This window comes from Vulpes lagopus, chromosome 22 (assembly GCF_018345385.1).
Source record: "Vulpes lagopus strain Blue_001 chromosome 22, ASM1834538v1, whole genome shotgun sequence".
NCBI lineage: Eukaryota > Metazoa > Chordata > Mammalia > Carnivora > Canidae > Vulpes > Vulpes lagopus.
The window spans coordinates 23,289,007-23,302,749 of NC_054845.1; the positions used below are offsets into that span (position 1 = coordinate 23,289,007).

General features: G+C 44.1%; 1 protein-coding gene across 1 annotated transcript in view; it reads left to right on the forward strand.

The window, feature by feature from the left end:
* XRCC5 (X-ray repair cross complementing 5) overlaps positions 1 to 9,696 on the forward strand; it is an 88,503-nt gene extending 78,807 nt beyond the window's left edge. Inside the window, exons 20-21 of the mRNA XM_041737474.1 lie at positions 8,633 to 8,707; positions 9,466 to 9,696. Of these exons, the coding sequence (XP_041593408.1) occupies positions 8,633 to 8,707; positions 9,466 to 9,480 (90 nt within the window). The 3' untranslated portion in view covers positions 9,481 to 9,696. The remainder of the gene's footprint in view (positions 1 to 8,632; positions 8,708 to 9,465) is intronic.
* The last annotated feature ends 4,047 nt before the right edge of the window (positions 9,697 to 13,743 follow it).

Sequence of the window (13,743 nt, forward strand, 5' to 3'; positions counted from 1 at the left end):
AAACTCCTTCAGTCTTCCATAGACTCTAGTCCCGTTTCTAGAACTCACCTGGAACTGTCATTAGCTCTAGAGCTCTTGAAGTCCATAGCGCCTTCCAAGTTTATCCAAGACCCTGGTAAAGGCTGTAAAATCCAGGCAGCCCAGTGATTCCCACCATGGTCACACTTCAGTCACCTGGGGAGCTATTATTTAAGAAATATGATGATCAAGCTCCACCTTCAAAGATTCTGGTAATCTGAAATGGGGTCCCAGACAGGGTTTGAGTTCTTAAAGCCCTTCAGGTGATTGTGGTAGGTAGCAAAGTAGAGAAACCTAGTGTTCCAGAGTGAGGCACCATCCAGAGGTGTTTTTAGTAAAAGACCTCATGTATTGACACAAGCAGACCGAGGTCCCTGTTTTAATCTGATTCAGCTATGAGTCAAGTATGTGTGGCTATTGAGTGCGGTGATCTTTCATCAGACCTCAGGTTTGTGATGAAAGCTTAATAAAATTAAATAGAGTACCTCAGAAGTATATGGTTCAGGGGCACCTGGGTGCCTCAGTTGGTTAAAGTGTCTGCCTTCAGCTTCAGTCATAATCCTGGAGTCCCAGGATCAAGCCCCAAGTCAGGCTCTCTGCTCAGTGGGGAGCCTGCTTCTCCCTCTGTTCCTCACCCTGTTCATGCTCTCTCTCTCTCTCAAATAAATAAACAAAACCTTAAAAAAAAAAAAAAATAATGTGATTCATATAACAAAGACAGCATCCCTGCCCTCTAGAAACTTAATCAGCTACAGGCTTGCAGAAGAAGGTAGTGGAGATTCAGAAACATAACTACACACCCTCATGGAGAGCTTGGTCTGGGCTGGCAGACAGGAATCTGTTAAGGAAGTGGCAGGAACAAGGCTGGAAGTATTCATCTTATGGCTAAATTCAGGCCAGATTTTAAAATGCCTTACAGTTTCAACTCAGTAAAGGCATTTGGCAAAAACCATAGTGTTTTTTGGGAAAGAAGTTAGAATATACAAGAATTTGTATTAAATATGCTTTGCCTGGCAAAAACATTTTGCTAAAGAACGTGTATGGTCCCGGCTTGCAGGAAGTAAAATCCTGACATTTTAGAAGTACTCTGACATGCTGATTATTGTCTCAGAAGGGGCTCCACTGTGTCTGTACCCTCTTCCACCACAGTCAATACTGTGAATATGTCAGTCCTCTAGAGGATGTCATTTAACTGCTTGATTTTGTTTGTTACTTTATATAGTGGCATGATAATATTTCCCCCTTGAACTAAATATATCATTCAGTGCTCTCCAGAGAGAACCAATAGAATATATATATGGATGTGTGTGTATGAGAGTTGGGGAAAAATTTATTTCTTTTAAAGAATTGGCTCATGAAATTGTGGGGACCGGCATACCTGGAATTTGCAAGGCAGGCCAGCAGGCTGGAAACTCAGGCAAGATTTCTGTATCACAGTGCTGAGGCAAGATTCCTTCATCTGATTGGACGAGGTCTACAAATATGACCAAGGGTGATCCTTACTTCAAGTCAGCTGATTGTAAATGTTAGTCACATCTGCAGAATACCTTCACAGCAATATCCAGACCAGTGTTTAGCACCACAGCTGGGCACTTGGCCTGGCCGGGTTGACACATAAAATTAACCATCACTTTGCCTGAAGGTTTATCAGCTTTTGCTAAACAAGTATAATAAGGCAAATAATTTAACTTTAGTCCATTATTGCTTTTTTTTTTTTTTTAAGATTTTATTTATTTGAGGAAGAGAGAGAGAGTTTGAGCAGGGAAGAGGGGCAGAGGGACAAGCCGACTCCCCTCTGAATGCAGAGCCCCATGTGGGGCTCCATCAGGATCAGGACCTGAGCTGAAGGCAGACACTCAACTGACTGAGCCTCCCGGGTGCCCCAGTCATTATTGCATTTTAAAGAAATCTGTCACCCAAGTGAGAGTTGAGTATGTGTTACTGAGGAAAGAGGAGGGCACTGATCTATAAAGGTAGTATTTTTCTTCTCAGCCGTGCATCTTAACCAAAGGTGTCCCATAGCTGAGTCCAGAATAGTAGAGAGGAAAGAAATCTGAGAAGGGATGACGTGCTTCTTGCAAACTAACTGAGGCTTGTTCTGTGCTATAAATGCAGTGTCTGGAACTTAGGAGCACAGAGCCCAGCTGTGGGGAATCTTAACATCTGTTTGTTAAGCTGCAGGGAGGGCTTTGAGCTAACGACTAGGTATGGGCAGTGTCCTCGTGTGGTTCCAGGGTCAGCAGAACTGATTCTAGTTGGTTGTAATTGAAGCCCGCTCTGAGAACTTGGCCTTTTTTTTTTTTTTTTTTTTTTTTGGTTCCTGAAACATTCATTTTGTTTTTCAGGGGGAAAATGTAATCCTTTGTGTTAAAAGTGTTTTTAAATGGCAACTGTAGCTTTTTGGAGAGAAAAGTATAGAGGAAGGAGAGCACACACACATAGGATAATGGGGAGAATCACAAGAGTGTGAGTCTGGCTTGGGGAAGCTGGCCCCTTGTGGTTTCCAGGAGAGAGACACGCTGCAGCCAGGCCAGGGAGGATAGTCTCTTCTGACTACACCACAGTATTTATATTACCTTCAAAAAAAGTGTTGACTTTGGTCACTCCCCAAATAATCAATTAAAGAAACCTGACTATAATCAGAAGTTGAAGAGCAGTACTCACAGTCCATTTCAAGTCTTCTAAGATACTTATATAAGTCATTTAAAGTTAGCAAACTGTCAAATTATTGCTATTAAGTGTTGACAATTTGAAAGGAAATAATTATCCAGGGATGTCCATTTTAAATGAATATTAAATCTTAACTTTACACTTGGACATTTTAAGGAGAGCCATTTCTCTTTGGTGTATTCTCAAAAAGTGTAGATTTTATGACTCTTTGAGAAATCTAAGTCAGTTCTGCTACAGAAATAGAAAGTTCTTCCATGACGTATGTTTAAATAGCTACTTTCCTTTAAATTCACTGACAGCTCTCATTTCATTTTGAAGCCGAAACATAAGTATCCCTCTTTCACATTTATTTGTATTGTCCCTATAACCTGTCAGTTCTTTCACTTAACTTTTTCTGTTTGTTACTGATAGACCATTTGCCCTTGGTGTTTGCTTGAGTTTTGGGGTAATTGCGTTCTCTTCTCAGGGCATGGTTCTGTGGTGGTTGGGTGGCATGCTGCTTATCATGACATATTCCAGAAGCAGCTGGGAAGTTGTTTGCTCCAGGCCACCATCAGTAAAACACCTGGACTTGTAGAAGGTTAGAATAGGCTGATTCTTCATATAAAGTTTATCTTCTTTATCAAAGACTTTCTCTCTTTTTTAAGTAAGTTTCTTCTTTCTCACCCATATTAGGGTTAGAACAGGGATTCTCAACAAGGAGTGATTCTGCTCCCCAGTAGATTATTGGCATTGTCTGGAGTCATTTTGGTGGTTATAATGGAGGAGGGGGCTGCTGCTACTACTGACTCCTAGTGTCTAGAGACCAAGGATGTTGGGAAACATCCTCTGGTGCACAGGACAGCTCCCACATTAAGAATTTTCTGACCCAAAATGTTGATAATGACATTGGGAAGCCCTGGGTTAGAAGAGTTAAAACAAGCCAGATCCTTAACTATGGCAGAGACAGTTGGCTTAAGTTGTATATAATTTTATCCAGCTGAAAAGAATTCTAATGATCTAACAGTTTTTATTTTTAAAACTAAAGCTTCCAGGGGAAGCCTCATCTATAACCCAGAGAGAGGTAGTGTTCCTCAGTTGGTGGGCAGTGGGTGCGGCAGGTTGGGATTACCTGCACAGGGGACTTGGAAGAGCCCTCAGGATGACCTCCAGGAACAGACGCTGAAAAATACTGATCTGGTCTAAACTTCTTATTTTATAGATGAAGAAATTTAGGGCCCAGAGAAGTAAAATAAAATGGCTGAGATCTCTTAGTAAGTCCCTGACCAGGAGTCCAGTCTAGGACTGATCCCTGTTCCTCCTTTCATTTTACTCCATAGTAGGAACACAGAGGGGAAAAAAGATTATTTAAATACTCATTTGATACCAACTCAGGGTTGGAAGTGGATATCATCATCTTTTTAGCACTTGTTTTCCTGGTAGCTGCATAATCTAGCCTCCTTTATTGTTGATAACATTGATTTTCAAAAAAAATTAAAATAAAAAAAACATTGATTTTCCACCTTAGCCTCATAGATACAAGTTAACAATCTGGTCATTTTATAGACTCAGTCTACAGAGGTGACATGGTTTTGCTCATTGTCTCCTGGCAAGTTCATGGTTAGCAGAACTGACTAGAATCAAGACCCCTGCGGTCCTGGTATGGTCCTCTTCCTGCCACACCATGGCGCCACCTCTCCACCAGCCACATCATATACAAGAAAGATGCTCAATTTCCCTGTTGGCAAGAGTGCACCCAGTCAGTCTTCTGTGTGTGAGTTTGTAAGAGATCTCCAAAGCCTTGTGAAGGGTTATAAGATAAAGTTTAAAACTCATTTCTTGAGAACCGTTTTCTTTAACGACTGTCCACTCTTGACCCCATGATATTTTCCTTTGCTCTTTTCCACTTTCCTCCTCTGCCTTAAATCTCTGGTGGAGGTGTTCTCTGTGCTAATTCAAAGAAAAGCACTACAATTTTACCTCATATTTCTTTAGAGGTTGATACTTTTAATATACAGTTTTAAAATTTATATTGAGGTGGAACATACATACAATAAATGCACAGATCTTAAATGTGCGACCCGATAAATTCTTACATGTTCACATATCTGGGCACCCACCATGCAGATCAAAATACAGAACATGTACATCACTCCAGAAGTCTCCATGTACCTTTCCCAGTAGAAATCCCTGGCCCCCGAGCTTATTGCTAATTCTGACATCTGGCACTTGAGAGTAGTTTTGCCTGTCCTTGACCTTTTGATTCATCTGTGATGTTAGAGCTGTTCTTTATTATAGCTATATAGTACTCCCTTTTATTATACCACAATGTATTTATCCATTCTCCTGATGATGGGCGTTTGATTGTTTCCAAACTTTGGCAATTGTGAATAAAAATGCTATGGATGCTCTCTTTCTCTCTTTTTTTAAAAATACACTTATTTTAGAGAGGGGGAGAAATAGAGCAGGGATAGGGGCAGAGGAAAAGGGATAGAGAATCTCAAGCACTCCCCACTGAGCATGGAGCCTGATACGGGGCTTGATCCATGACACTGAGATCATGACCTGAGCCATAATCAAGAGACAGACACTTAACCGACTGAGCCACCCAGGCCCCCCTAAAAATGCTATGGATATTCTTGTACATATCATTTGGTGAACATATATTGGAACATAAAACCTACAATATGACAAAGCAAGTTTGCATACTTTATCTGAGACCCACCACAGCCTCATGAGATAGAGTGAGTAGTAGCAGTATTCTCATTTTGTTAAATATAGAAAGATCAAGCGGCTTGCCCAGGGTTACTGAGGAACTAACAGAGCTAAGGGTGGGGTTCTGCTCTCCCACATTAGGTTGCAGGATTTCTCTGCTCTGCGGTATTGCCTCTGTAGCACAATAGAAGATACAGGGGCATATAAAGCTCAGATCTACGCCCTTTTAGACAAGATACATGCAAACAGACCTGTTCTTCCTGATGCTTTTATACATCTGGATTATGGGTGAGTCTTTGGAATCACCTGATAATGTTGGAGTCAGCCCAGTGGAAGCCATGTGATTTTATTTTGGGGATTGGTAAGGGTCTGAGCACAAGCCGATTATTAGTTTTTAGTCTTATGGAGGAATTAGAGTGGAAGTTTCTATGCAGGCGTTATTGACTCCATTTCTCTGCTTATGGCCAGGGTTGCACCTCAGTGTGCTTGCAAAGTAATAGTTTATCCATTTCATAAGGCTCTCCAAGCAAGGACACTCTTTCTTGGTAACCCCAAGTAAATCCTGGTGGTTTGAGGAAGGAGGAATGTGTCACACAACTGTGCTTTCTGTTTGTTCTCGACTTCTGAGCATTGCAGATGGAAAGAACACAAGAAAAGATGAGAGTTGGCTCCTGCCCCTTCCTGCTGCGTTCAGAGTCCGTTGCTTTTATTGAGAAAGCAGGCCAATCATTGAATTCTCTGCTGTATCTCTAGCTTCCCGTCACACCGCACAGCCTGCAAATTACTTGCTGTTAAAACTCTGATGAAGAAGAGTGATATGTGTAAGGGATCAGCCTTGCCTGGGGCTTTGGGGAGATAATGGATGGCAGCCCAGCTCATAGCTATCATTTGCTTACGCAGAAGTATGAAGCAGATCTGTCAGGAAAATCACTTGCAGATGTTTAGCACTTGATAGAAGTGAGAGTTTGCTTGCTGCTGCTCCTCTCTTCCTAGGAACTTGGCCTAGTCTCCAAGATGTGCCATTCGTGTTTAATTGTATGTAGCATGGTCACACTGTGCAGACAGTCCTGCCCTCATTTATCTGGTAATCGCACTGTGAAAGGGGCTGTGCAGGTGAGGAGAGGATGGAGTTTGGAGCTTATAGAGGCCGTGTGCCAGAAAACCTTAGGGGTTTTCTAGATTCATAAGTGCTTACCCCGCACCTGCTTACTAGGGGTGATCAAGGATGTGGTCGGACTCTATAGTCCGACCTGCTGAGCCCAGGAGGTTTGTACTTGGAAGGTGCTCATCATTTGTGGCCTCACTGAGGTATGTGGCAAGACACAGCTCTACTTTTAATTCTCTCCACTCAAACTGGATAAATCTTTTCTTTTTGCCGTGCATTTCTAAGTGTAGGAAAAATCATGTGGGTTAATGGTAATGAGTAGGAGAGCAGAACAAAGTGGAAACCACTTTTAATAATGATAATTAGAATCATAATCTAGGGTATCCTAGATATCTTGGAATCCAGGATAGAGCAGAGTTTAATCTTTTAGACATACACCATATGCAAATAGGTGTGTGAATAATTTATCTGTACTAGGCCCTCAGATATCTTTTTTAATAATCAACCAGAGTAAGTAAATAGACTTAATGATATGGAAGCTCTGTTACAGTTCTGTTGCGGACTATTACCCCACCCCCACCCCTTGCTAGCGTTTCCTGTCTCTCATACCATTGATTCCAGCGTTGAATGTGGTCCAGCTTAAGGTCAACAAGGGGCTATGGAAAGATTCATAAATGTCCTGAGAAGAAGATAAATTCCTTACTCTCTCAGTCAAAACTGAAGTTAATGAATGATGAGGTGGTTTTGACTGAGAGAAAACAAAGTCCAGGAGGGAGGTTGAGTCAAGAGCAAACGGTCATGGGCACGTCGAGGGTACCAGTTCTGCAGATACAGCCTCCAGTGTTGCCGTCCTGTTACCTGTGTGCGTGAGTTTCTGGACACGAGCGGTGAAAGAACCTGGCAGCCTAATGTTTAAAGGTGACTTTAGTTTGTGGTTTGCTAAAGTGATATATTTTAGCCTATTTGTAAATCTTAGGTTTCAGAGGCCTCAATGGTGTCCATTATCCCAAAACGGTAATGTATAAGGAAAGCAATTCTTGCCATGTTTTCATGTTGAGATGGTGAGGAAGGTGGAACTACACCTTTCCATCCTGGATGGAGGCTGCCACGGGAGAGCAGACGGGGGCCGGAAGGCTCACTCAGTGCGTGCATGCTCCACGCACATTGACCCTGAGGAATACCCAGCCTTCCGCTTCCCCCTTTAAAAACATTGACTTCTCTAGGTTTGCTGCCATTTCAAGTACTTATGATACCAGAAGATGGATCACCTCTGATGGTTAGATAAGTGGTTGATAAAACCTAGCTCCTAGGTGCAGTTACCACATGGCCTTGAGGAAAGAAGTCCCCCTGCTATTTCCTGGAGTGACAGGATGGAGAGCAAGAGTTTTCAGATGATTTTCAAGGGCACCCAGTACCCTTTTAAAATCTGAATTTCATCCCTAGATCCTTGCAGACTTCAATTCAAGGGCTTTTCTGCACATCTGCCTTTTTTAAGCTCCAGGTCTAGAATACTAATGCTGATCAGAAGCATGCACTAGAAGCTTTTCTCATCCACGTCCTTTTTCAATGCTTTCTAACACTGTTGGAGGATTTCCAGAAAAGGAATTGCCCAGTCTCCCAAGCTCACCAATTTTTGTGTTTCACATCATTTACAGGAAGTCTTTCCTTGTGTCCTCCATATTGTTGAGGAATGCGATTCTAATTGTTGAGTTCAAACACTTGATTCTTGTGCTCCTTTCAGAAGAGACCAAGACATTCTGGCTTGGGGAGTTTGGTTCTTTTCTTAACCCTAATGAGCACATATATCCTGCAGAAGCACAAATGGTAGCATCAGGTGTCCTCTGCACCTGACATGGGACCCTCCATGGAGTCACTGCCTTGGCGAGCCATGTCATTTCCTCCATCTTCACAAGAACGTTCTCTTGGTGACTAGTTAATGTGGGCTATTTAACTTCAAAATCAGTCCTCTCATCTGGGGCCATACGGAGGAGTATGAGTCAAGGTGGTGTTTCTTTGAGGCCATTGCAATGAGACTTTGCTAAGCAAGCCTTCTTAGGTCTGCCTGTGGCACTGCTACAGACTCTGCTCTCCATCCAGAGAGGCTAACATGTATGTCATTTTGGTGTCCCCGACTTTTGTTCACAGTTTCTGGCCCCTAAAGAACATCCAAATGAAGATACAGCAGCCGTATTTGCAGAAGGTGGTGATGTGGATGATTTAGTAAGTGCTTTTAATATATATCAGGTGTTCTCCAGATGGAAATCACCCGAGCTGTAAATACAGCCACAACGCTGCTTATCGTAGACTTGTTTCTTACGTGAGTTTTAACTGCTGACACACCAGAAGCTCCCTCCACTATTATTTATTGCCATTATAAATTTAATCAGATAGGTAATTTCATAATGGAAATTCCTGTGCTCTCTGGTTTCACTTACATTGTTCTTTCAGTTTAATCCTCTCCCGTAAAGGACTGAGAAGAACTGGCAAGGCCATTTCTCCCTAGCAGCACAACGTCCTCATTTACTGAAATTGCTCTCAACCAAAATAAGCAATACAAGGTGCAATTTGTGTGGGTTCACAAATAAAAACAGCCTTTCAGAGGTCTAATTCTTGAACGTTCCCAATTAACTTAATATCAACAAAATCGATGGGGGCATATGGGGGGTTCAGGACCTCCTCACACCACGTTGGGGTGCCTGGCAGGCTGTGGAAGTGTTGGCTTTGTATCCACCTGTCGTGTGTAGAGACTTCCTGCCTTAAGCCTCACATGACAGCTAATTCCAGGAAAAACTTTTCTTGTGGAGTTCGTAGTGTTGTAGTGAGATCCTTGGTATTTAACTCCTAAGATAGCAGTACGTGTGAAGTCCAGGCATGCCACCAGTGAAGAGAGCCACTGTCATTAAACTGCCTCCTTCCTCCCAGAGAAGTGGTCTGGGGTCGGTCTGGTTCTTTTCTAAAAATGTTCTTCTTGTTCACAGCTGGACTTGATATAGGTCGTGGCTGTGTGGGGAATCTACGAGAGTTGCCATCGCTGTTGTGCTGGGAGTTCTATCCAGAGGAAGCCATTTGGGGGAAACTGGAAGCTCTGGAGATGGTCCCTGTCGGTTATGTGGAAGTGAAGCTCCTAATTCTCTGGAATGAATATATACATATGTAAGGGATAATTTAGGTCCCATACACGTTTATAAAGAATCCTTGTTATTTTCTGATCCGATGTGTTATTTTTTCTGTGGTCTTTATCAATCTCAGTATATTATGCATGTACTTTGAAGTTTCTGGAAAATGGGTTTTGTGACCTGATATGTTGGTGAGATCATGGGCCTTGTGAAGTAGGCTCGTCCAGAACTACGACATGTTGTAGGCGAGTTTCTCAGTCCTCCCTGTGAGATAGAGTCCACGGTCAGATCCTTGAGCAGCAATCACAGCTTCTGTCGATCAAACAGCAGCATTAGTTTCTTACCAGCAAAAAGATGGGTTTGGGAAATCATGGCTAAGGGCTGACTCTTCCTCTTTATGGAAGCCTTTTAGTCCCTACATTAGGTCAGCTGTGTGTAGAGGGGGTTTTCCTTAAGCAGGGTGGGAGGGTGTGTACTGAGCTATGTGGTGCTGTCATGAAGAAAAGACGCCCAGCCTCTGACTGATCTGCAAACCTAAAAAAAAAGAAAACCAAATGGAGAGATTCACCCCTCAGTTCAGATTTTATAATTTCATTACTGCCAACTTAGAGGTCTCACCAAGAGAAGGTGTGGGTTGTGTTCAAACACTTCTTCCTTAATTTCACATTCTTTTCCATTTCTACCAGAGTCTCTCCTTTTCTCTCTGGGTGATGTTCCCTTTCTTAAAATAAGAAAATAGCAAAACCCTTATTTTGTTCTAGACCTCATTCTTTCCCCGAGTTCTAACTCCTCCTTCCTTGGTGTCCCAGACTCCGTGGTGCCCAGTCTCCTGTATGTCCTCAGCACCCCCGTAAACAGCCACCGCTTCACTTCATTTTGCAAAGGTAATATTAAAGGCGTGACTGCCTTGCCCTTCCTGTGGATTGCCACTCATGAATTCTCTGCAAAAGAAATCTTCGTTGCTGTGCTGAGAATGAGAGACACTCTGTGCATTGCTTGAAAACGGCCTTCCGTGAGTACATCATTCAGTCAGCTGAGTGGAGAAGAGGAGTGGCTCCCTGGGGCCCCTAGGACATCCGCTCAGTGCTGTGCACGCTGTAGCCAGTCCTGACATCCAGGTGCCTGTTTGAAGCAACCGCCATGAGGGCTGCCACCTGTATCTCACTGTCTTGTTGGATGTCGAAGCCAAGGGATGACAGACATTTCCTATCAAGTGGGAAAGCTTTGGACTCTTCTTCCTTATGCTCATCAGCTCCTCCTGGCAGATGAATGAGTTCGGTGGCCTGAGAAGCATTCCTCATCTTCAGCAGTTTGCAGAGTTCCCTCTCGGCAACCATCCTTCTGTCACACCGGGAAAAGGTGGAATCGGCTTAGTCCTTTAGATCTCCTGATACTTTCTGATGTGTGTTGCATTGTGGGATTATTTGTGCTTCTCTAACCCCATTTGTACCTAAATTTATCTGAACACCTGAAGAAAGAAATAGGTTTAACAGGCTAAGGAGAGAAAGGACTAAATTAGCCATGCAGTTTCTAAATCCATTTCCTGTAGGCACAGTGTACATGCTGTATAGACATGCGCACAGCATACTCTTTTGAGTAAAGACCTGCGTGATGTTTTGGGTGAACACACCAAAGTCCCATTTCCCTGAAATGAGTTTTGTGGATCTGTAAATAACGCCCAGGTGTTCCACCAGCTGTGACTTGGGAGAGGAGCAAGCAATACGTGATCATCCGCCGGCCACAGCCAGGCCTCAGAAGCCTGTTAGTCCCACAAATGATAGGTTTGTGAGTGAATCAGAAGTCACAGACTGACATCCGTCACCTTCGGTCTTCTGTGCCACTAAGGTGGGTATTGCCTTAGGAGGTGGAGATCAAGGAGGGGACTCCCCTCTGCCCCTCCGTCACAGCCCAAATGCTGCCCCCTTGGGTACATGCTGGCCCCGTTAAGAACCACTTTTAAATGAGTTTGAGGCTTTGCCAATTAATTTACATGTAACATTAGAATCTTGGAAAATTGTTTAGAAAACCATGTTGAGAATAGCCAGTTTTGGGTTTGTTTTTTTTTTTTACCTAGTCCCTGATGGCTTTAAAAATAAATGCACACATACATGTTTCTGTTTTGAAAATGTGCAGTGGTAATGCCTGTCTTTGCAGGTGATTTGATTCAAGCAACAGGTGATCTCTTGGGTCCACTGTCTCCCGTTGACCCCCTTCCTTGCAGTATCCTAGGTCCAGAGCATAAGCCAGTTGCTCATTTGGAGTCACTGCCCAGAGTGGGAGGGACACTGCTAGCCCAGATCCTGAAATTGTGTGGCCTTGTCAATGTGCCCAACCTATTACCTGCCTTCCAGGCTTGTTAAGGAGGAGCATGCCTGTGAGCGTACTTCGTAAGCTGCAAAATGCCTTCTGCAAATAAAGTGTTATGGTATTACGGAAACCCAAAATAGAGGGCACGGGCAGAACTTTGAATAGGCCCACCTTCCTGTCTTTATTTCTGTCTGCTTTCAGAACCTTGAATATACCAGTGCTAACTTTCATAATTATCTATTGCTATTGGACTTAGGCTTTCTTTCTAGTTATTACATGAAAATGAAGGTTTCTATGTGATCAAGCGAGGGGGTTAGGACCCAGGTTAAGTGCTGATGGTTTTGATAAGGTGACCATGCATCCCAGTTTACTTGGGTGTTAACTGTCCTCGTATGATTAATCCTCTTTGACTCTCAAAAGTGGCTTCCTAGTAGGAATTATAGATTTTATATTGTCCCCCTAGATTTTGACCATAGTAAGTATCCAACCAGGGCCCAAGGAATGGTCATATGCCTCCTGCCTTGCAAACAGCCCTTTTTGGTTAGCGCCCTGCTGGAATTCAATACCAGGAGCAAACAGCAAAGTGGAAACCAGCACAGGAGAAACAGGGCTTCGGTTTAAAGTCTGCTTCCTACATCCAGATCTTGCCACCAGCTGGCTGCCCAGCTTGGGACAGAGCAAGAACATCGTGTGGGGCCCACTCACAAAGGGTAGGCCTCGGCTCTCTTACCTGGCTGGCAGCGTGGAGCAGAAGTAGAAATGCCTGTGGAGGTTAGTGTACATATAACCTCTTTGGGGTTCAGTGACCCTAATAAACACGGCCCAGTCGCCAGTCACGTTTGTAAGTCCTCCTCCCTCTAACAGGAGGGCACGGGGAGGGTGCTGGGGACAGGGGCTTCCTCCAGCTTACACTGACCCTATATGGATAGGTCAGTCCACCTAATCAGTTATAATCCTGCTTAGGTAGTGTTGGCTTCCTGTGGTCACCCGGGAAGGGAAGGGAACACTCCTTTTCTCCATCTGAACCTAACTCTCGGCTCGGAGTGGCCTTCTGTTCTTTAGAGACACACAATGCTGTCGTGCTTCGATAGTGCTGGATGTTCAATACTCCTAATGTCAGTAACGCTTGACAGCTCTGTGGCCTGACAAGTCCCTTCACCTCTGTAAGCAACGGAATAGCGAAGTCACTTGGGTTTCATCTGTGGGCAGGATGGCCTGGGAGAAGACAGGACCTTTCCAGTCAGGGGGTTCATGTCTGTGGCTTTGCAGGGGCTGCTTGAACAATGGGAACAGACGCTGCCCAGGGTAGAGAGGAGGCAACGAGACGCATGCCTTGTTCCCAGCCTTATAGTTTACATTTCCAGGTCCACCCATCTGCTCTGCAGCGTCACAGGTGGGTAAAGGTATCCGGTCTCAGTTTGGGCGAGCCTCTGGTTTTCTCTGAATGGTGGTAGCCCATGCAGGGCTAGTGTGAAGATCCGTGAGTACACTGCGGGATGGTGGGGTGGGGAGAGGCCTGTAGGAGGACGACGACCCTGCTGGGGAAGCTTGCGGAACCACAGACCTGGTAGGGTAGCATAGCGTTCTGGCTAATTGCCACCCTTTTTTTTGATGAACATTATGTCTTGGGGGGAGTCCGAGAGGCAGAAGTAGGGGAAGGGAAGGAAGAGAGGTTGGAAGGGAAGCAGGGAAGGGGGACTTCAGGGATTAGAAAGCACAGACGCCTGTAGGCCATGATATTCTCAGTTCTGTCCTGGGTGGGGGTGTGAGTCTTGTGTCTCCCCACTCCGGTCAGCGAAATACCCACTCATCACTAATGTGTTTGGAGTTGGT